This window comes from Pantherophis guttatus, chromosome 11, assembly GCF_059756535.1.
Source record: "Pantherophis guttatus breed Tessera chromosome 11, ASM5975653v1, whole genome shotgun sequence".
NCBI lineage: Eukaryota > Metazoa > Chordata > Lepidosauria > Squamata > Colubridae > Pantherophis > Pantherophis guttatus.
Window position 1 is genome coordinate 23,257,383 of NC_142073.1, and position 21,534 is coordinate 23,278,916.

The window sequence follows — 21,534 nt, forward strand, 5'->3', positions numbered from 1 at the left end:
TAGTTTCCATCCATTGTTTCTTGTCTTGCCTGCTGGTGCTTTGGAAAATAAGTTGACGCCCCTCCTCTTTGTGGCAGCCCCTCAAATGCTGGAACACTGTGGAACTATCATGTGTGTCCCCACCACCACCACCACCACCAGTCCTTCTTTCCTCTAGACTAGCCATTCCTAAATCCTGCAACGGTTTTTCATATGTTTTAGTCTCCAGGCCTTTAATCGTCTTGGTTGCTCTTCTCTGCACTTTTTCCAAAGTCTCAACATCTAATTCTGGGCAACCAACTCTAGTATTTTATGCCAGGCTTCCTTCTGCAGATGTTTGCAGCAATAGATGTTTTCCCCATCCTCCACAACTGTGTTTCCTTGAAGATTTGGAATCGGGTTGAGAGTGGGGGAATAAACATTAATTCTGATTTTTTTTTCATGTTCATTTCACTAGTTTTTTTCCCCCTCAAACATTTGTGCCTGTGTTTCTCAGATTTGGCAATTTTCAGCTGTGTGGCTTTCAACACCCAGAATTCCCCATGTGCGATGACTGGGGAATTCTAGGAACTGAAGTGAAATTGAAGTGAAATGATGGATTGAATTGAAGTGACCTAGTGGTCTTCATTTACAGCAGTGATTCTCAGCCTCAGCAACTTGAAGATGCATGGATTTTAGTTCCCAGAATTCTCCCAGCTTGGGAATTCTGGGAACCGAAGGCCACACATTGTGAAGTTGTCAAGTTTGAGAAACACTATGCAAATTGAAGCACACCTCATGCCCTCAATATTATCCCAAAGTGGCAATGTTAAGAAATACTTGTAGCACAGACCTATACGAGAAGGGTGCTCAAAAATGTAAGTGAATCCCGTGCAGATTTTTTTGCACAAAATCCCTGACTGATGCAAAGGAATCAATTGAGAAACTTGCCAGATGTGACAAGATTCAAATGAGCAAGAACCTTGAAAACAACCTGATTTAAGTAGATGCCAGATGTGCTGCTGTCAACTTTCAGAATTGAGTTTATTTATTAGTTTGATTTATATGCCGCCCTTCTCTGGAGACTCAGGGCGGCTTACAATGCTTTTAAGCAATAGCCTTCATACTTTTATATATACCTGCTTAGTAGGGCTTTCGGGCCCCCCCCAAGCGGTGTTCTATTTTATACAAAATCAGCTTATTGCCCCCACAATCCGGGTCCTCATTTTACCTACCTCGAAAGGATGGAAGGCTGAGTTGACCTTGAGCCTGGTGAGAATTGAACTCGCAGTAATTGCAGGCAGCTGGCAACTAAATGCTACTTTAACAGTAGTTTAGTCCACTGCACCACCAGGCTCGAGTTGAAGGATTGATTGAGAATTCCAGAAGTTGAAGTCCACCGTGATGGGGACTGTAGCCTCCTCGGCAATCTTCAGTGATGCCAAAACCATCACATGATTATACTCCATGACACAAGTATGTACATGACTGCTTTATAGCCAAACATCTAATGTTGGGATATAAGTTCCTGATATTTGCATAATGATATAAAGCATGCCTCTCCTTTGCAACACTGCAGATGTTTTTGTGATCACCACCTCAAAATACATCTCACAGAGAGAGCTAAGATCCACAAAAAGCTGATGAATGTTAATGTCAGGCTTGTCCCAACTTGGACGTTTCGGAAAGAAAGACCCTCGACTCCATTCTTTGAAGTGAAAGGTTCTTTTACTAAAGTCAAGCGGTTATAGCATAAGCAAAGCTGGATCTGAGCATTCTTGTGCAAAGTTGCAATTTTCCCCTTTCTCTGGCCCTCCCCTCTTGACCAGTCCATCAGTGTCCAATATATTTGTTTTTGATGTTTGGGGAATGGTTTTGAGGTTTGGTGCCCCTCTCGTGTAGTTTCACATTCTGTTCTCAGGTTGTGTGTCCTTGATTCGTCGGTTTATTCTAGATTGACACTTCTGGTTCCTGTCACCCTGTCATTCCTCCCTTTCTTGCACATTCCCATGTCCAATCCTTACTTTCCCAATTGCTTCCCCCACTCCCTTGTATTTTATGGTAGGATGCCAGCGAAGCATGCTGAAGATGGCAGGCCTGACATTCTTCCCCGCCCCCTTGAAAAAGACGTGAGTCCCATAGAAAAGGAGACAAAAAAGGAGAGACAGTTACGGTTCAAAAGCCCAAAACTGAAGGTGGCAGGCCTGACAGTGAGTCCCTAAGGTGCCATGAAACTATCTGGTTTCTAGCTGGCTATTTAGAACAGAAGTGGTCACCTTCAGTCGCAGTTTGGGGCTGCCATCTTGATTTCTTTTTCACCACACCTCGTACACATCCCAGCTTTGGAGTCTGAAGTCTTGTTCCCTTAGAGAGAGACGGTTCCTGCTGAGAAACCCAAGCCAGTTAATGCAGGACAATCCGAGCATTCCGTCAAAAGCAACGTATAATTTATGTATGGAATTAATTGGCTTCCTATGTGGCTCCAGTCTCTAACTCAGGGTGGCTTCCGATATGAAAGTTCTCAGGTCAGCATTGCTGGAGAATCCCACGACTGTGTTTCTCTGTGGGTGAAGAAGACACGTGCTTGCAGTAATGCTGACAAGGGCCAGGAAATGCTATCAAGCTGGAATTTCTCTTCGTTCTAAGTGGAACAGCTTTGGTAGGCAACCACGGATGGGAGGGTGCAGCAGACTTCCAATGGCTGGAACTTAGGAGGACACACATCCAGTGGTGGGTTTCAAAAAATTTTCTGTGTGGTTCTGTGATCTTGGTGGGCGTGACTTGGTGGGCATGGCAGGGGAAGGATACTGTAAAATCTCCATTCCCACCCCACTCCAGGGGAAGGTTACTGCAAAATCCCCATTTCCTCCCGATCAGCTGGGTGTCAGGTTTCGATGTCATCTCAAATAAATTGCACTCCCAAACAATTAATCTTTGCTGATTCCATTTATTGAGTACGACAGATCTGGCCCCGACTTCGTCATAGCCGATACTAACCCTCTGACCCCCAAACCCTTCCCTTTTCTGTTCCCCAATTCTCATCTTCTCATTGGCCATCTTCCAAGTCAGTCTCCCCAGCTTCTGACCTCAGCCCACAGGAATGTCCCCCTCCCCTCCCATCTCCTAGGGGATATTATCTACAGAGAAAATATGTAGGTGAAAAGTCAAGCCTCGTCTCCTCCTTTTTATGGCAGCATCAGAATGCTGACACTGGGACTGGGAGGCAGAGAATATATGGGGGCAAGGCCAGTCAGAATTTTTACTACCAGTTCTCCGAACTACTCAAAATTTCCACTACCGGTTCTCCAGAACTGGTCAGAACCTGCTGAAACCCACCTCTGCACACATCTGCAATCTTGCGGTAGAGCACAAAGTTCCCCATCATTCCTGGCATTTTTTTTTTTGTGGAACGTTGTGGCCATAAGATGGCACAATGAGGGGATTGGCATGCCACACAAAAGCCCAGGATTGAGTTGAATCAAACTTTCTTCCTCCAGCTGAGCAGCCGCAGTTTCCGAAAAAGCCAGCCCCTCCTCAGTCTCCCTGCAACTGACGGTCGCATAAACATTCATGCTAATAGCATTTTTAAAAGTGTGTGTGTGGGGGGGGAGATTAGAGGGAAAGAAAAAAGAGCAAGTGAAGCAGAGACTGGAATCTTCTCCCAGAAGATTGGTATCAGAATGAATATTGCCCTTTTTCTGAAATATTTGCAGTAGAATGAGCTCTGAAGGTGGCTCAGTGGCTAAGACACTGAGCTTGTCGATCAGAAAGGCTGGCAGTTCGGCGGTTCGAATCCCTAGTACAGGTCTCCTGCGTGAGCAAGGGGTTGGACTCGATGACCTCCAAGGTCCCTTCCAACTCTGTTTAATGTTAAAGCACAGATCTGGAACGAGGGGTTCAAGAATAGAGTAAGAAAGAAGAAGCGGCTGGAGAATTTCTCAGCCAAGTTGAGAGTCAGCCTAACTGTGTGGTTCAGCCCTGTTTTTCTCTGCTCCTAATTAAGCCTCAGTGCTGTAGTTAATCGTGGCTTTGTGACGGGTAGGGAGTCCCAAGAGGAAGCGTTCGTTTCCCTGTTGCCTCCTCCTTTCCTGCTTGGTGGATATCATTGGACGGGTCTGCTGTAGACCATAATAAGTCAAGGCCAGAAGAGATACCCTTCTTCTTGCTGTGCTAATTTCAGGGAAAAGCACGGGCAGAATATGAATCCCTTTTTCTCTGGCAAGGTTGGGATGGGTTTTTTTTTTTTGTGGGCACTGGCTGGGTCTAGGACTCTCCTGAGCTAGCTGCCCCCTTTTCTGTTCTGGCACGGCTCCCTGGGAATTGTTGAGTATTCGGCATAACACCCATCAAAGGCAGAAGGAAAAATTGTACTATGGGTTAGAATAGGAATAGGAATAGGAATAGGGTAGGATAGGGTAGGGTAGGGTAGGGTAGGGTAGGGTAGGGTAGAGTAGAGTAGAGTAGAGTAGAGTAGGATAGGATAGGATAGGATAGGATAGGATAGGATAGGATAGGATAGGATAGGATAGGATAGGATAGGATAGGATAGGATAGGATAGAAAAGAAAAGAAAAGAAAAGAAAAGAAAAGAAAAGAAGATAGGATAGAATAGAATAGAATAGAATAGAATAGAATAGAATAGAATAGAATAGAATAGAATAGAATAGAATAGAATAGAATAGAATAGGCTGGATGGGACCTTGGAGGTCTTCTAGTCCAGCCCCCTGCTCAAGCAGGAAACCCTAATGCCAGCTGGGGGATTCTGGGAGTTGAAGTCCACCTATCTTCAAGCTTCCAAGGTTGAGAAACACTGCCCTAAACCATTTCAGACAAATGGTCATCCGATCTCTTCTTAAAAACTTCCAATGTTGGACAGGGATGGGTTCCACTTACCTTTACTACCAGTTCGCAACGGGAGCACGCGCTTGCTTTGCTCGCATGCGCGCTTGCTTCTGCGCATGGGCAGATCGTCAGTGATGACGTCCGGGTGGATGGGCAGAGCCTCCCGCCACCATTAGTACCGGTTCACAAGAACCGGACCAAACCGGGAGAAACCCATCACTGATGTTGGAGCCCCCACAACTTCTGGAGGCAAGTTGTTCCACTGGTTAATTCTTTCTAACTGTCAGGAAATTTTCTCCTTATTTCTACGTTGCTTCTCTCCTTGATTAGTTTCCATCCATCGCTTCTTGTCCTGTCTTCTTGTGCTTCTACTCTCTCATTTGTGGCAGCTCCTGAGTTATTGGAAGGCTGCTATCAGGTCACCCCTAGTCCTTCTTTTCATCAAACTAGACATACACAATTCCAGCAACCGTTTTTTATACTGTATGTTTTAGCCTCCAGTCCCCTAATCATCTTTGTTGCTCTTCTCTGCACTCTTTATTTATTTATTTTATTTATTTGTTCAACTGGTATGCCACCTTTCTCCGAAGACTCAAGCCGGCTTACAATGCATTTAAAAACCATATATAAAACATTAAAAGTTAAACCATTAAAAACGATTAAAACTCATTCACACCATTCATGGCTGGATCTCGCCAGATCGCAAGAGCGAGATCAACGGCCCCAGGCCTGCCGGAAGAGCCAGGTCTTCACCGCTTTTCAGAAGGCCAGTAGGGTGGGGATGGACCTCAGGGGGTAACTGGTTCCAGAGAGCTGGGGCAGCCACAGAGAAGGCCCTCCCCTGCGGGCCCGCCAGCCGGCATTGTTTAGCTGACGGGACCCGGAGGAGACCAACTCTGTGGGATCTTACCAGTCGCTGGGAGCTATGCGGTAGAAGGTGGTCTCGAAGATAGAGTCTCAACATCTTTTGTACATGAATACACTCCAAGGGTTGCAAATAACCTCATAGGTCTGATCTCCGGGAACCAAGGTTTATAATTTCCAATCCCCTTGACATTCCCCTCCTGTGTGTATGCTGACAAAGATCTGTGTTAGTATATCAGAGAGGTTTTTTTTTTTTTGATAGGAGCTATCAGCTCTTGGTCTCCATGCCATCCCCAAGATGGGTGCTCCCTACAGTTTTCTTCTGTCTTTTTGGTTTATTTGTTTTTCCTGTGACCCATGAGGGATGCTGCTAGCACACAACCCCTCATCCGTGGAGAAATGCTATCTAGGTAGGATCGTAGGAGACATTTTCAATGCAGGTGCTCCCATTGGACTTGTTCCTGCATGGGGAAGCCTTCCTTATTCGTATCTTGGTCAGTTTGTGTATAGATTAGGCTGCCCTTGAAGATCAAATAGAAGATGCAGCTGGTCCAGAAGGGTCTGTGGCAGGTGTCAGCAACCTGCGGCTCCGGAGGTGCATGCAGCTCTTTGGGCCCTCTGCTGTGGCTCCCTGTCGGGTGATCCCACCACTGGCTGGTCACTCCTCGCCTGGCCTGAGAAGGTAAGGGCAACGGCAGGTGATGGAGAAGTGGCTAGGGCAGAGACAGAGAGATACAGAGAGAGAGGTGGGGAGAGAGGGAGAGAGAGAGAGAGTGATTTTGTGGTTCCCGTTGTTTTTTAATAACTGGTTCTCTGCCCTAATGACCGGCTGGGTAGGCGTGGCTAGGGGGGATCATGTGACTGGTGGAAGTGAGTGACATCAAGTTGGCCACGCCCACCCAGGTTTTGTGGCTCCCGGAGTTTTCTTTTCTGTGGGAAACGGGTCTAAATGGTTCTTTGGGTGTTTAAGATTGCAGACCCCCTGGTCTATGGCAATTGTGGGAGCTTCATCCCTGGTTAGTTTCCAACTATTGTTTCTTGTCCTCTGGTGCTTTGGAGAATAAGTTGACCCCCTCTTCTTTGTGGCAGCCCCTCAAATACTAAAAGACTGCTATCATGCCACCCCAATTCTTCTTTTTTTTAGACTAGTCAAACCCAAATCCTGCAGCTGTTCTTCATATCTTTTAGTCTCCAGACCTTTAATCATCTTAGTTGCTCTTCTCTGCACTTTTTCCAAAGTCTCCACATCCTTTTTTTAATGTGGTCACCAAAATTGGTTGCAGTATTCCAGGTGTGGCCTTACTAGGGTTTTATAACCTAACCTGGAAGGTTAAAAACCTTGTTTTTTCTTGATTAATGTTCTTATGCTTTGCTTCTATTGTCGTTTTGCTGCCCAGAGACATCTGCAATTAAACCGCCTTATAAATATGACAGAAAAATAAATGCACACATAAAATTAGGAACCAGTATTGATTCAAAGAATATATAGGTCAATTACAAGAAGACAATGAAATAACAAATAGAGAGGAAAAATAAAATGGTAGGTCAGAAACCGGACAAGCCCTGCTGATGAATTCCACCATTATCCAGCTTTATTGCTGCTCTTGAAGAGATGGCAGTGTCTCTCTTAACTGGAGTCCTCAAGAGGAGATTGATAACTCTTAAAGAAAAATCCTGAGGAATACAGGCAGTCCTCGACTTACAACAGTTCATTTAGCGACTGTTCAGAGTTACAAAAGTGACTTACGACTTTTTTCACACTTACAACCATTGCAACATCTCCATGGTCACATGATCAAAACTCAGATGCTTGGCAACTGACTCGTATTTAGAAATAGAAATGCCAGTCCCGATTTATTTGAACATCTTAACCTTCTTCCTGAATTAGGGGTTCCAAAAAGCAGGGGCTGCGACCGAAGAAGGTGCTTTATGGGCCCTGCAGATGACACTGTTTAACCAACAGGACCTACGGAATGACTCTTTGCCAGATGGGTAAAGAAGTCCAAGGACAACCCTTGTCTTTGGTGTCAACCTCCCTCTGTGCGGAGAGGGAAGAGAGAACGGCCTTGAAGTACTGGAGGAAATGCCATTATCAAGACAAGGATCAGATAAGAGGGGCTTGAGCTCGGGCCAAGACTGTAGGAAGAAAATATTTTGTTCACAGGAAACTAAAGTAAGATGTTGTGTTTGCTTGTGTGTGTGCATTCAAGCACATTCAAACTTGCGAGATTCTATTGTTGCACCTGTTACACTAAAAGTAATCCTGAGCTATACGGCCTCGGAGTTGTTGTTTGTTTTTTTAGCCTGTCTATCTTGTAGGGATGACATCAATCTTATAAGTGTCAATGATTTTCTGCCTCTCTCACTTTGTCTTCATGTGAACCAGAGGAGCTTTTAAAGATGTTTCCTCAAATTATCTTCTGAACCAAACGCTGGGCTTTTGCAGAACAAGGCTGTGGAAAACAAGCCAGGGTTAAAATGAGTTTAACGTGTAGCACAGATACAATTTGAAGCATCTAACTCGGTTAAGTTTGTTGGGGGTACCCTACTAATATATGCATGGGGAAGTGAGCTTAGCATATTTCTTTCTCTGGTGTATTGTTACTTCCGATAATTCATGATTGTCTTTCAGTGCCTTATTTGTCCAATCAGATCTATTAAGCTGGGTTTTTTTTCCCCTGCAAATAATTTATCTTGATATAAAGGGGAATATCCGTTCCAGTCTAAGCTTTCCAATGTAAGCCTAGTGATTCAGTGTCGCTGCCTTCTGATTACAGCTAGTCCTCAACGTACGACCACAATTGAGCCCAACATTTATATTGTTAAGTGAGACATTTGTTAAGTGAGTTTTGCCCCATTTTACGATCTTTCTGGCTGCAGTTGTTAAGTGAATCATTGCAATTGATAAATTAGTCACTTTCTGGCTGCGGTTGTTAAGTGAATCTGGCTTCCCCGTTGACTTTGCTTGTCAAAAGGTCGCAAAAGCGGATCACGTGACCCTGGGATACAGCGACGGTTATAAGTAGGAACCGGTTGCCAAGCATCTGGATTTTGATCACATGATTATGGGGATGCTGCAAAAGTTGGAACTCTGAAAAGTCACTTTTTTTAGTGCCCTTGAACTTTGAATGGTCACTAAACGAACTGTTGTTTGTCGAGAACATAGCCATGATTACATGGCTTTCTCACCCAGCCTGGATTTGCCCCTTCCCCCAGCAATTTTGCCTTTCCTTCAGGAGACCCCAAGAAGGTGAAAACATTGACGCTTCAGGCCAGTGTGCCCTGAGCTTGGCAACCTTCACTTCTGTGGTACGCTAATTGCTTTCTTTCTTTAATGGACTGAGCATCCTATGAATAAAACAGACTTAAGGAGGTCTGCAAATGGAAAGCGTCAGCATCCGTGCAGCCCAAGTTGGTCTAGGAAAGAGAAGTCAACGGACGGCGGTTGGGGGCAGGTTTCTGGTAGGCTAAAAATCACAACGCTGCATCTCACTCATTTTGGCCATGTCAGATTTCACGGAAGAAAGCAATTACTGTGTGCTTGGAAGAATCAGTGATACAAGGAAAACAGGGTTAGGGTTAGATTAGCGGACCTTATCTGCTCTGACCCAGCTCCCCAAACACGACAAACCCTCTGAAGTTAAATCAATGATTCCTTTATTAGGAACGCCAGCAGCCCCAGCAAAAAAATTCTCTCTCACCACAAGCTAACAAGTCCGTCCATCCGGGAGATGAATAGTTGTCTGCCACATCTATTCATCTCCAGCCCCTGCCTCTTATCCCCAGAGCTAGGATGGGGCTCCGTTAGCAGTGGTGGCTCTTCCATCCTGAGGATCAGCCCATAGATTTCCACTGCTCTCCTCTCCTCTGCCTTCTGCGCATCTACGTGTCAGGCACTGGACCCAGCTGTTCCTCCTCTTCCTCATCAGCCACCTCCAGACCTGGGGGCTGTTGACCCTCCATCTGAGGGCTGACGGATGGCCCAGGCTCCACCTCTGTCTGTCTCTCTCTCTCTGACAGCTCCATGCCCTCTTCCCCCTCAGAGCTCCCAGGTTGCGTTGATGCTGACCCTGACTCCCACGCCTCCTCCTCCTCCTCTGATTCGGCTGCTGGAGGGGCCAGCGGCCGACAGGCCACAATAGACACCAACCAGAGCATAGAATAATTCAAAGAAGCAGTGCAAGATGGGAAGATGTGGAGAGACCCGGCCCAGAGAATTGCCAAGAGTCAGACACGACTGAATGGATAGCAGCATTCTTCTGGTTGGCGGTTGGCCAAAAACTTGGGTTGATGGTTGAGCCCACCCAGGTTAAAGTTTGCCATTCCTCTGCCAAGGGCCTGCCACCAGCTGGGTAAAGGGTTGGCTTTGGAGGTAGAAAACAAAGGCTCAATCCTGGTTAATCTGTAGCCTGCTGGGGCAGCCTCTTGGTTTTGTTTCATACCCTTCGGGGGTCTCTCCAAATCCCGATTATGGTCCCAGGATGCTGTCAGTCAGGAGGTTCCTTCTGCTGCGCTGCAAGGAAAATGCCACGATTTCCTTCTGTGACGGATCAATTCTCTACAAAAGAAGGGAAACAAAGGTGGGCTAACGTTTCAGAGGCAGCGTCTGTGCTGGGGTTGATGTTGGAGTTGGGCCACAGGGTCTTCTTTTAAATCCCCATTTAAGCACAGAGGGTTCTAGGCGAATTGTGGGCAGCCATGTTTTCTCACGAGGATGTTTCTGGGAGAATGAAATTAGGAGGCGCCCTTCCCATAAAGGTGTCCTTCAGCTCCTAGAGAAGGACAAGGGTATCAATGCGACATCCTTAAAAGCAAATGAAGAATCCACAAAGTGTGATCTTAGGACAACCACAAGGAGGAATTGTAACGGTAGAGCAGATATCAGCGTCCCAGCACTGACATATATAAGGAGAGGAGAAGCTTGAACTTTTGCCTACTTAAGTCCTTTGAAGTTTCTGTCTCCTCGGAGATGGGAGGGGGAGACATTCCTGTGATCTGACGGAGAAGGGATGAGGAAAGTGGCTTGGAAGATAGCCAATGAGACGCAGTGAATTGGAGATCAGAAAGGGAGGGATTGGGGGCCAAAGGTCAGTACTGACCACGAAAGAGCCAGGGACAGATCACTATGCTCAATAAAGAGAAAATTTCCTCAAAGATCGGCAGTTTGGAAATTCATTTATTTTGAGATAGCATTGAAATCTGACAGCAGAGATTACCCTGGCACCATTTCCCAACATTTTGAGGTGAGACACAGGTGCACGCCCTATACTGTTAACCAAATGGTACATTTAACATTTACCAGGGAAAGATTGAAGGCAAACGAGGTCCAAGCAGAAGAAGAAGATCATGGCTTCAAAACCTAAGGAACCGGTTTGGACAAAACTCAGCAGCATTTTTTCGTGCGGCTGTTGATAAAAATAGGATCACCAACATGATTGCCAACATCCGATGATGGATATGGCACAAGAAGAAGAGAAGAAACTTAAAATGGGTCTAGGTTTCATCCGAATTGATCTGGTGATATTCACTACTAACCTTCTTCTGGACTGCAGTGTGCTAGATATTGTCAGCTGGAAGGATGCCTGGGTATTTGTAATGATCATCTTCATTCAGACTCTTGATGTTATTTCTACAGGGTATCTTGATTCTTTTAATTTTCATTATCTTCTCCTTGCTGATAGTGAGGATGGCTTCTTTGTCCAGTCCAAACTCCATTACAATATCTTGGGTACAGAGATAGGTGGTAAGTAGGTAGGTAGGTAGAAGAGATAGATAGATAAATGATAGATAGATAGATAGATAGATAGATAGATAGATAGATAGATGTTAGATAGATAGATAGATGATTGATAGATAGATAGATAGATAGATAGATAGATAGATAGATAGATAGATAGACAGACAGACAGACCGTGTTTCCCCGAAAGTAAGACCCAACCAGAAAATAAGTCCTAGCATGATTTTTCAGGATGCTCGTAATATAAGCCCTACCCCAAAATAAGCCCCAGTTAAGATCGTCAGCCAGATGGACACATTTAGTATGATATTTCCCCAAAACTAAGACCTAATCAGAAAATAAATACTAATGTGTCTTTTGGAGCAAAAATTAATGTAAGACCTGGTCTTATTCGGGGAAACATGGGTAGATAGACAGCATTGAGCAGCTATTCTGTTTCAGATGGTGTTTTTCATACAGCTTCAGATCATCCATGTGAAGGAGGGGATAGTTTTGTATTTGATAGGGGTGGCCTGACTCGTTCAGCATTGTTGACAGAGAATTCAGTGCAATGACGAACAGTGGCAGTAGAGCGAATCTTCTTGAAAGATTCCTCTCTCGATATTAACTTCTCTCAGTCTATCACCATTGTTGAGTAACCACGTCTTCTTTTGCACCATTAATCTTTGCCCAAAAGTTTCTGATGCTTCTACTGTTATTTCTAGGCACTTGATTATCCAATCACGTGGCAGGAATGGAACGCCTCCTTGTAATCAATCCAAGCTATGTTCAAGTTGGTCTTCCTTCCTTCTCTTGAAGTTTTCCAAAATCATCTGGTCAAAGAGGAGCTGATCTTTTGTTCCTCTGCTGTTGGTGAGGTTTCCTTCCTGCTCAGGTGGAAAGAGCTTGTTTTCAATTAGATGCTGTTCCATGGCATCAGCTAGCAATTTGAAAGTGGTTGAGTAAGCAGGTAATTGACCTGCAGTTTCCTAGCACTGCCCCTTTTCATAGAACTATAGGGCCGAAAGGGATCTTGGAGGTCTTCTAGTCTAATCCTCTGCCCAAGGAAGGAGTCTGTCAGGTCTGGAAGCCATCTTTTACATTAGGCCTTCTGGCCTGCCACATTTACTACTGTGGGAAACTGGGAGGGGGGATTGCATGGAGCATGGGTGATATGTAGTCATAATAACATTCCTTTCTCAGACAGTCAAGGACGTCTTGCCCTGCAGCTGGACTGCTTGAACTGGGAGGCATTTCCAGTTGGGATGGTGCTTGGATTGGACCATGTTTGTTTATTTGTTTATATTAGATTTATATACTGCCCTACTCCCACAGGACTCAGGGCGGTGAACAACCAGATAAAACACATAAATTACAAAATTTATGATGGACATGTGGGTGTTGGGCAGGGACTTGAACTTTCCTTTGGGTGGGGAAAACCTGGAAGCTTTCAGATTCGGGTTTTCCCAGATCTGCCAATAGGACATCTCTAATAAAATGTAACTTTGAGGAAACTCAAGTCTCGGAGTTTTCTTTCATTGAAAGAAACTTGGAACTTGTAACCGTGACAGAGTCCTTATTCCATCCCAGACAAATGGATGTCCAATCCTTTCTTGAAAACCTCCAGCGAGGTTCATTTCATTATCAGGAATGTTTTGCCAGATGTTAATCGAGCTTCAATTTCACCCCCATGTAGCATGTTGTTAAACTAATTGGCAATGAGTAGGTGTAGACCAGTCAGATGTTTCAGCCAAAAACTGTGGAGTTCATTTACTGATCCTGATCTTCCTTGCCCCTTTTCTCCACCATTCCTGCTGTTACTACAAGTTCTTGCCTCTCAAGCTTATTTTTTATTCTCATCCATCACCTTTATCCAAGCTTCAGTCTTGTTGTATTTCTTTCGGCTGTTCCGTGGCTGGGCCCAGAACTCCACTGTTTCTTCTTCGTCAGCGGTTGACCTGTTCACTGGCGATTCTGCCTATAGCCGTGATGGCAAACCTATGGCACATGTGCCACAGGTGGCACGTGGAGCCATATCTGTGGGCACGCGAGCATTGCCCTAGCTCAGCTTCAGCACACATGCGTGGGCTGGTCAACTGATTTTCGGGCCTTCCGGGCCCACCGGAAGTTGGGAAACGGGCTGTTTCTGGCCTCCAGAGGGCCCCTGGGTGTTGGGGAAGGCCGTTTTCATCCTCCCCAGGCTCCTAGAAAGCCCCTGGAGCCTGGGGAGGGTGAAAAACGGGCCCACTGTGCCATCGCATGCCAAAAGCAGGGGGAGCATGGGGGGTCGCATGCGCATGCATGTGGGGGCGGATCGGGGCGCATTGAATTATGGATGTGGGCACACACACGCATGACCCCCATGTTCCCCCCGCTTTTGGCACGTGACAGCAAAAAGGTTAGCCATCACTGGCCTATAGTGTGCAATTTGGAATTTGTGGTTGTTGTTATTGTTATTGTTGTTGCTGTTGTTATTGGGTTAATTTTCAGTTCGATTCACAGTCTGAGACTGGTAAAAACTTATCAATTCAAGTCTTAACCAAAGACCTAAGAGCTGTTAAAGTAACGTCTAAGTATATAGGCAATTCTGAGCAGAGCGGGGTTTTTTTTGCAACCTCAGAATATTCAGGTCTCATAAGCTCAAAATTTCCATGTATTTTGGCAACCCTTTGGGTATGGCTCCAAGGGCTCCTATTACTATTGGTAAAACCATTGATTTCTTCCTCCACAATCGCTCAACTTCAATTTGCAAGCCACAATATTTGGTTATTTTTTCTAGCTGTTTCTCTCCATTTTTATCATTATTATTTAAGATTTAATCTTCAATTTGATTCACAGTCTGTGACTGGTAAAAACTTACCGTGTTTCCCTGAAAATAAGACCCTGTCTCTTATTTTTTTTTAACCCCAAAATAAGCGCGTGGCCTTATTTTCTGGGAGGTCTTATTATTTTGGGGTGCATGGAGCAAGATGGGGCTCCTCTTGCCGTCTTATCTGATTTCCAGGTCTGCGTTTAAATATTTTTGGGGAGAGATTATTTTTGGGGGGAGGCTTATTTTAGTGCATGCGCTCAAATGCCTGATTGGGCTTATTATCAGGGGAGGCCTTATTTTCAGAGAAACAGGGTAACAGTTCAAATCCTAACCAAGGACCTAAGAGTTGTTAAAATAGCTTAATAGTTATTATTATAGCTTAGTAGTTATTACTATAATTAAACATATATATTATTGTTGTTATAGCATAATTTCTATTCTATTCTATTCTATTCTATTCCATTCCATTCCATTCCATTCCATTCCATTCCATTCCATTCAATATCATTCAATATCTTTCTATTCTATTCTATTCTATTCTATTCTATTCTATTCTATTCTATTCTATTCTATTCTATTCTATTCTATTCTATTCTATTCCAGCATTATATTATATTATATCCTATTCCAGCAGGCCGGCCTGGCCTAATTTTCTCCCCTTCTTTTAAATTTTTAAATTGAAATTTTAATTTGTTTTAAATTATTGGGAATTTTAATTATCTCGGGCAAAATTATTTAATTGGGTTTTAATTATGTTTTTTAACTTTTGTATTTATGTGTTTTATTTTGTGCCTGTTCACCGCCCTGAGTCCTTCGGGAGTAGAGCGGTATACAAATTTAATAAAATGAAATTTTTTTTTTTAAAAAAATAAAAAATAATATTTTATTATATTATACATTATATTAATAGCTATTATTATTACTATTGCTATTACTATCATATCCTTAATCAAAGTTCTTTGATCAGATGATGAATTTATTGAAAACAATAAAAAGGGATCACCATAGAAAGGTAGTTCTGTGCATTCTTTAGACAGGCATCATTTTGCTGTTTTTCTATCTGCCACTTTTCCATAAAGGTTGCTTTTTGGCTGATTTGTTTTATCTTGTAAGATCATTTGTATTCTGTTATCATGAGAAGTGAAATGAGCCTAGTCCACCATATCATTCAGTTAAGTGTCAGTCAAATGTGGGGAGAAAAGATGGATAGCGGAATGGCAGGAGCCATTTCCTGGTGCAGCTAAGTCTCTGTAGAAAATGTCTGTCTACATTTTTTTACATCTTGCTGAGATGTAGCACTTCTGAGCTACACACCTCACACCTTTCACCTGCATATAATCCTGTGTATCAACCTGTAGGAGAAGGAGTGGCAGAATCCAGGGTCAGTGTGAAAAGAGGGACCAGCCTAGAATCCCTAGGTAGCCACAAGCGTAGCAGGGGTGGGTTCTACTTACCTTTACTACCGGTTTGCAATGGGATCGCGTGTGCACGCTCACTTTGCTCGCGCACGAGCCTTGCTTCTGCGCATGTGCTGATCGCTTCTGATGACGTCAGGGTCAGTGGGCGGAGCCTCCCGCCAGTTTTACTACCGGTTTTATAGAACCGGTGCGAACCCGGGGCAACCCACCACTGAAGCGTAGTATGTCCAAACTTCCTTGAGTACCGTTGACCCTTATCTAACTCCAAGCAGATGCTAATCATTAGTTGAGAAGATTCCTGTGCATAGACTTTTAGCAAGAAATCAGCTTCATTGGGCCTTATAGCGTGGACCTGGTCTTTTATGCCTGACACAACCTTAAGTGTCCTATCATCTGATACCCTAGCTTGGAGGAATGCATTTCTAAATGTTAACCATGGAGCCATTGACCTCCACAGATAGCCAGTCTCTTGCCCTCTAATGACTAGTCTACTATCTCATTTCATGTTATATTGGAATAAATAGCATTGGGATCTCTAAGGATAAACTCATCATGAGCTTATTGCAATGGGCAATTTGCATCAGTTGGATAATGACATTTGATGCAAGTATGTAAGCCACATCGGTTGGATGTTGATGCCATGATGTGCATATCTGGCCTTGTCTGTGCCATCCTTTAGCAATAGCAATAGCACTTAGACTTATATACGCTTTACAGTGCTTTACAGCCCTTTCTAACTGGTTTACAGAGTCAGCCTCTTGCCCCCAACAATCTGAGTCCTTATTTTACCTACCTTAGAAAGGACGGAAGGTTGAGTCAACCTTGAGCCTGGTGAGATTTGAACTGCCAAATTGCTGGCAGCCAGCAGTCAGAAGAAGTAGCCTGCAGTACTGCACTCTAACCACTGCGCCACCATGGCTCATTTAGGTTCCTTTGTGCTTTTGAAGACTTGGCCTGTCTTAGAGATCCCAATGCTATTTATTCTGATATAGTATGAAATGAGATAATGGGCTAGGCACTAGAGGGCAGGAGACTGGATATTCATTGTGGCCAAGGGCAGTTCAGTGAATGGTTAGCATTTAGAAATACCTTCCTTCCTCCGAGCTACGGTATCAGATGATGGGCATTGTAATCCAATATTCCTGGAGTGACTAGATTGCTAGAAAGTCTTTCTCAACCATGGCAACTTTAAGATGAGTGGACTTCACTTCCCAGAATTCTCCAGCCAACAGGTCCTCAGACTCTGGGAAAGTGAATTTGGAAATGAAAAGAGTGCAAAAAATTAATTCAGTGAAATTAATGACTTTAGATTCACAACTCAGGAGCTTTGCAATCATGCGCATAAAAGCACAGTTAATATTTAGGGCACATGAAGATGTTGGAATACTTCAGAATCTCTGTGGCTGTGGGTAATGCAAATATATTTCTGAAGGTGCATTTCATGAACATCCGCAGGGGTATGTCCAACTCTTCAAGATGGCGGGAGAGGGATTGCTTCCTTGAGTTTTACCTTATTCATATAAGCACCTCCTCCTCCTCCCTCCCCTTTCTCTCTTTGACTCAGATTTACCGGCGTTGCTGGCTGGTGTTTCGGAAATCTTCCAGCAAAGGTCCCCAGAGGTTGGAGAAATACCCAGATGAGAAGTCGGTGTGTTTACGAGGAAGCCCAAAGGTGAGCTCTCCCCAACTGGCTTGATCTAGAAGAGCCATTGCCAACTTCCTTCTGGATGTCTTAGAACTGTACCTCACCATCAGTATCATCCAAACACATCTGGAAGGCTCCAGGTTGGGGACCATTGAGGGGAGGGTATCAGGCAGTGCCCCTGCCCCTTTCTGAGACAGGTAGAAGCAGGCAGACTCCTCCTCAGAGCCAATTTGCAATTTGCCTGCTCCAATTCAGCATCATTGCCTCGTTCGGTGACATTTTCATCACCATTAAATGCTTCCCTGGGGCACCATTGTGATTCTTGTGACGGTGCCGGCTGGAAAAACATACTTGCCCAAGGGAAGCATTGTGGCAAAAATAACCTTGTTTATGTGTTACAGGGATTGGTCCTTTCATAATATCTCTTCTCACTGCTAGCGTCTTCTGGCTTCTTTCGGTGGCTTCCAAAGCTCTTGTCCCATTGCCTTGGCCGCCTGCCTTTGACCCAAACTCTCTGCATCCCAACTCCCTTCTGGGTGCCCTCAGCCTCCTAGAAAACGGAGCCAAGTCTCTAGCCTTTGCCCCATGAGCTTGAAGGTTTGTCTCCAGACTAGCCGAAGGTCCTTCTGGCCAAAATGACACCAGTTCACTTAGACTTAAGGAGATCCAGGGGCTAAGAAGCTGAGCTTGCCGATCGAATCCCTCTAGGGTTCGAATCCCTAGTGCCGTGTAATGGGGTGAGCTCCCGCTTCTTGTCTCAACTTCTGCCAACTTAGCAGTTCGAAAGCAGGTAAAAAATGCAAGTAGAAAAATAGGGACCACCTTTGGTGGGAAGGTAACAGCGTTCCGTGCACCTTTGGTGTTGAGTCATGCTGGCCACATGACCACGGAGAGGTCTTCGGACAGTGCTGGCTCTTTGGCTTTGAAACAGAGATGAGCACTGCCCCCTAGAGTCGAGAATGACCAGCACATATGTGCGAGGGGAACCTTTACCTTTTTAAGTGGTAAGGTAAAGTTGTTGCTGGTGGTTTTGAGAGCACAATACCAGGAAGGGGTTTGGCACTGCCTTCTGGAACCCAGCCTGATCTCTTGTCCAAGTGCTAAGTGGATCCATCCATTGCCTAGCTTTTGAAAATCATCCATGTTCAACTAGATATTCACTCCAAGCTGAGCCGTGGCTGGTAACTTTGAAATAATTGTTTTCAAACTCACTCAAATTCTAAAGCTGGAATAGCTGAAAATAAAGGCTTCTAGTTCCAGTGGCTTATCCCAGAAAAGCTGGGATAATTTTGTTCAGCATATAATCATCCCTTCCATCCATGCCTTTTGGATGTCCTTGGATAATGGTCCGAGGAGCTAAGCAGAACTAAAGTGTTTATCCTTTGTGCTGGAACTGAAATCGTAATGGCAACCTTCTTCTCCAGACCCCGTCCTAACAGTTTGGGGAGCACCAAGTTAGGGCAGGCAGCGTTAGAAGTTGCTAGGAGGTACCTCAAAAAAAAGGAGCTTTCATACAGAATCTGGCTTCTCTTCCAGGTCACAGAGATTAGCAACGTGAAATGTATCACGAGGCTGCCCAAGGAGACCAAACGCCAAGCTGTGGCAATCATATTTATGGACGACTCAGCTCGGACGTTCACCTGTGAATCAGGTGGGAAGCTGCTTTTGGAACGGTGGAATTTCTAGTTGCTTTGGAGCGATGGCTGACAAAGCTGGACGGCATCGGGTGGGGTCGCGTTGAATAACCATGAGCCTGAATGCTGTTTGTTTGTCTCTGCAGAACTGGAAGCCGAGGAATGGTACAAAACGCTGTCCGTCGAATGCCTGGGGGCCCGGCTCAACGACATCAGCCTCGGTGAGCCAGATCTGCTGGCGCCCGGAGTTCAGTGTGAGCAAACAGGTAAGGCAGGTGCCCTTCCCTTGGTCAGTCCAAACCTGGGAGTGCAATTTTTGCTTTTAATGCAGCCTTCAGGCCTTTGATCCCCAAACTGTAATTTTCAACGTGCTGTCTTGAAGAGGAAGATTATATAAGGAGTGGAGCCATCCTGTTCATTGCATTTCATATTATTTGGGTTAAGGTAAAACAAAATGTGAAGTTTGCTTTTACCCACCTAAAAGTCAGTTCTCAGGTGTCAGTCCTCCCTCCCCTCCCCTCCCCTCCCTCCTACCTACCTACTTTTTACCTATTCATGGTATGCTCCAGGAAGACTGAAGGTGGTTATCATCCTAAAAGATTCATGTCTCCTGTCTTGGAAAGAGGAAGGGGGGTGGAAGGGTGGGCTTTGGAAATGATGGAGCTGGCTGAGATGGCAAAACTGGCTGCTCTGATCCAAGACAAGAACGAATAAATTGCTTGCGACTTGGAGACCACTGTTAGATTTCTTATACGATAAGGAGAAAAATCAACTTTTGAGCAACTTTTGAGTCTGTTGAGCTATCCAGAGTCTGGATAGCTCAACAGACAGAGCTCTGTAATTTAACACCAGCTGTCTGCAATTAAAGTAAGATCGAATCTCGCCAGGCTCAAGGTTGACTCAGCCTTCCATCCTTTCTAAGGTAGGTAAATTGAGGACCCAGTTTGTGGGGGCAATAAGCTGACTTTGTATAAATATACAAAAGGATGAAGGCTATTGCTTAACGCATTGTAAGCCGCCCTGAGTCTCCGGAGAAGGGCGGCATATAAATCAAATAAAAAAAAAAAAACCTTTTGATTTTGGGATTTGAGGATTAAATCTGATTTGATTAGATAAATATCAGATTTAGGGTTAAGGTTAGATTTTTTTTGAAATATCTGATTATTCATACTTGACAATTATATGTTAGGGTTAGGCTCAAACATATAAAGAACGGTTGCTGGAATTGGGTTTGTCTAGTTTAATGAAAAGAAGGACTAAGGGTAACATGATAGCAGTCTTCCAGTATTTGAGAGGCTGCCACAAAGAAGAGGGAGTCAAGCTACTCTCCGAAGCACCTGAGGGCAGGACAAGAAGCAACGGGTGGAAACTAATCAAGGAGAGAAGCAACTTAGAACTAAGGAGAAATTCTGTATTTATTCCAACTCTGTATTTATATTCTATTATCCTATCCTATCCTATCCCATCCCATCCCCCACTTGGAGTCCGGGAAATGAAAGGAGGGAGGATTTCACTGTTGCCTAAATCAACTGTTTGGTGGAAGACAGATTAAGGAGCCTTGGAGGTCTTGAGCCATTTTTGCATCTCCTTCTGCAGACCGGTTCAACGTCTTCCTCCTGCCCTGTCCCAACCTGGACATCTATGGCGAATGCAAGTTGCAGATCACCCATGAAAACATTTACCTCTGGGATATGCACAATCCCCGGATCAAGCTCGTTTCCTGGCCTTTGTGTTCCCTGCGCCGCTACGGACGAGACGCCACACGGTTCACCTTTGAAGCTGGCCGGTATGTCTGCAGCTGGATCCTCTTGGGGCGGGCAGGGTTGGCACCTATGCAGCAGATCTTCCTTTGGCCCAGAAGGCAGGTCATCTTGAAGGCGTTGGCATGCAGGGTGAAGTAAAGTACTTGCAGGGTGTATGAAAGTATGGCTTTCCAAGTCCTACACAGAAGATCTGTAGATGATTTTGAAGCAATCCTTCTTGTGGCTCAAGTCTGTTTTACAAGACTATAAAGGAGCTGTGGGAAATTCCATGCCTAGGGCGGGACTAGAATTCACTGTCGCCTGGTGATTAGCCCAAAGTCATCCAGCTAGCTTTCATGGCTAAGGCAGGACTAGACTAGAACTCACAGCCTCCTGGTGATTGGCCCAAAGTCACCCAGACAGCTTTCATTCCTAAAATGGGGCTAGAACTCACTATCTCCTGGTGATTAGCCCCAAGTCACCTAGGCAGCTTTCATGGCTAAGCCGGGACTAGACTAGAATTCACTGTCTCCCAGTGATTAGCCCAAAGTCACCCAGCCAGCTTTCATTCCTAAGGCAGGACTAGAATTCACTGTCTCCTGGTGATTGGCCCAAAGTCACCAAGCTGCCTTCTATGGCTGAGGTGGATTTCAGCTCACAGTCTCTTGCCTTCTAACCTGGTGCCTTAACCACTAGGCCAAATTCTTCACAGTGTGTTGTAAAGCACATTTTATTCTTTGCCCTCTGCATTCTCCCTTGCTCCCTACCGATATTCATGGACTGGGGGCAGGATGTAACCCTGGATACAGCAGAAACCATGGCCAGGACAGGTTGGTTGTGGTTACGGGCAACCTGCACTTAAGCAGAAAGTTAAACATGAAAACTTTCTGTTGCTTCTTGCTAC

At 44.8% G+C, this 21,534-nt stretch overlaps 1 protein-coding gene across 2 annotated transcripts in view; it reads left to right on the top strand.

The window, feature by feature from the left end:
* Positions 1 to 21,534, top strand: part of DOK4 (docking protein 4) — a 56,649-nt gene that overhangs the window by 17,316 nt on the left and 17,799 nt on the right. For both annotated transcript variants that reach the window (XM_060681539.2, XM_034425524.3), the window contains exons 2-5: positions 17,174 to 17,281; positions 18,791 to 18,905; positions 19,035 to 19,154; positions 20,485 to 20,674. In XM_060681539.2, coding sequence (XP_060537522.1) covers positions 17,174 to 17,281; positions 18,791 to 18,905; positions 19,035 to 19,154; positions 20,485 to 20,674 — 533 coding nt within the window. The remainder of the gene's footprint in view (positions 1 to 17,173; positions 17,282 to 18,790; positions 18,906 to 19,034; positions 19,155 to 20,484; positions 20,675 to 21,534) is intronic.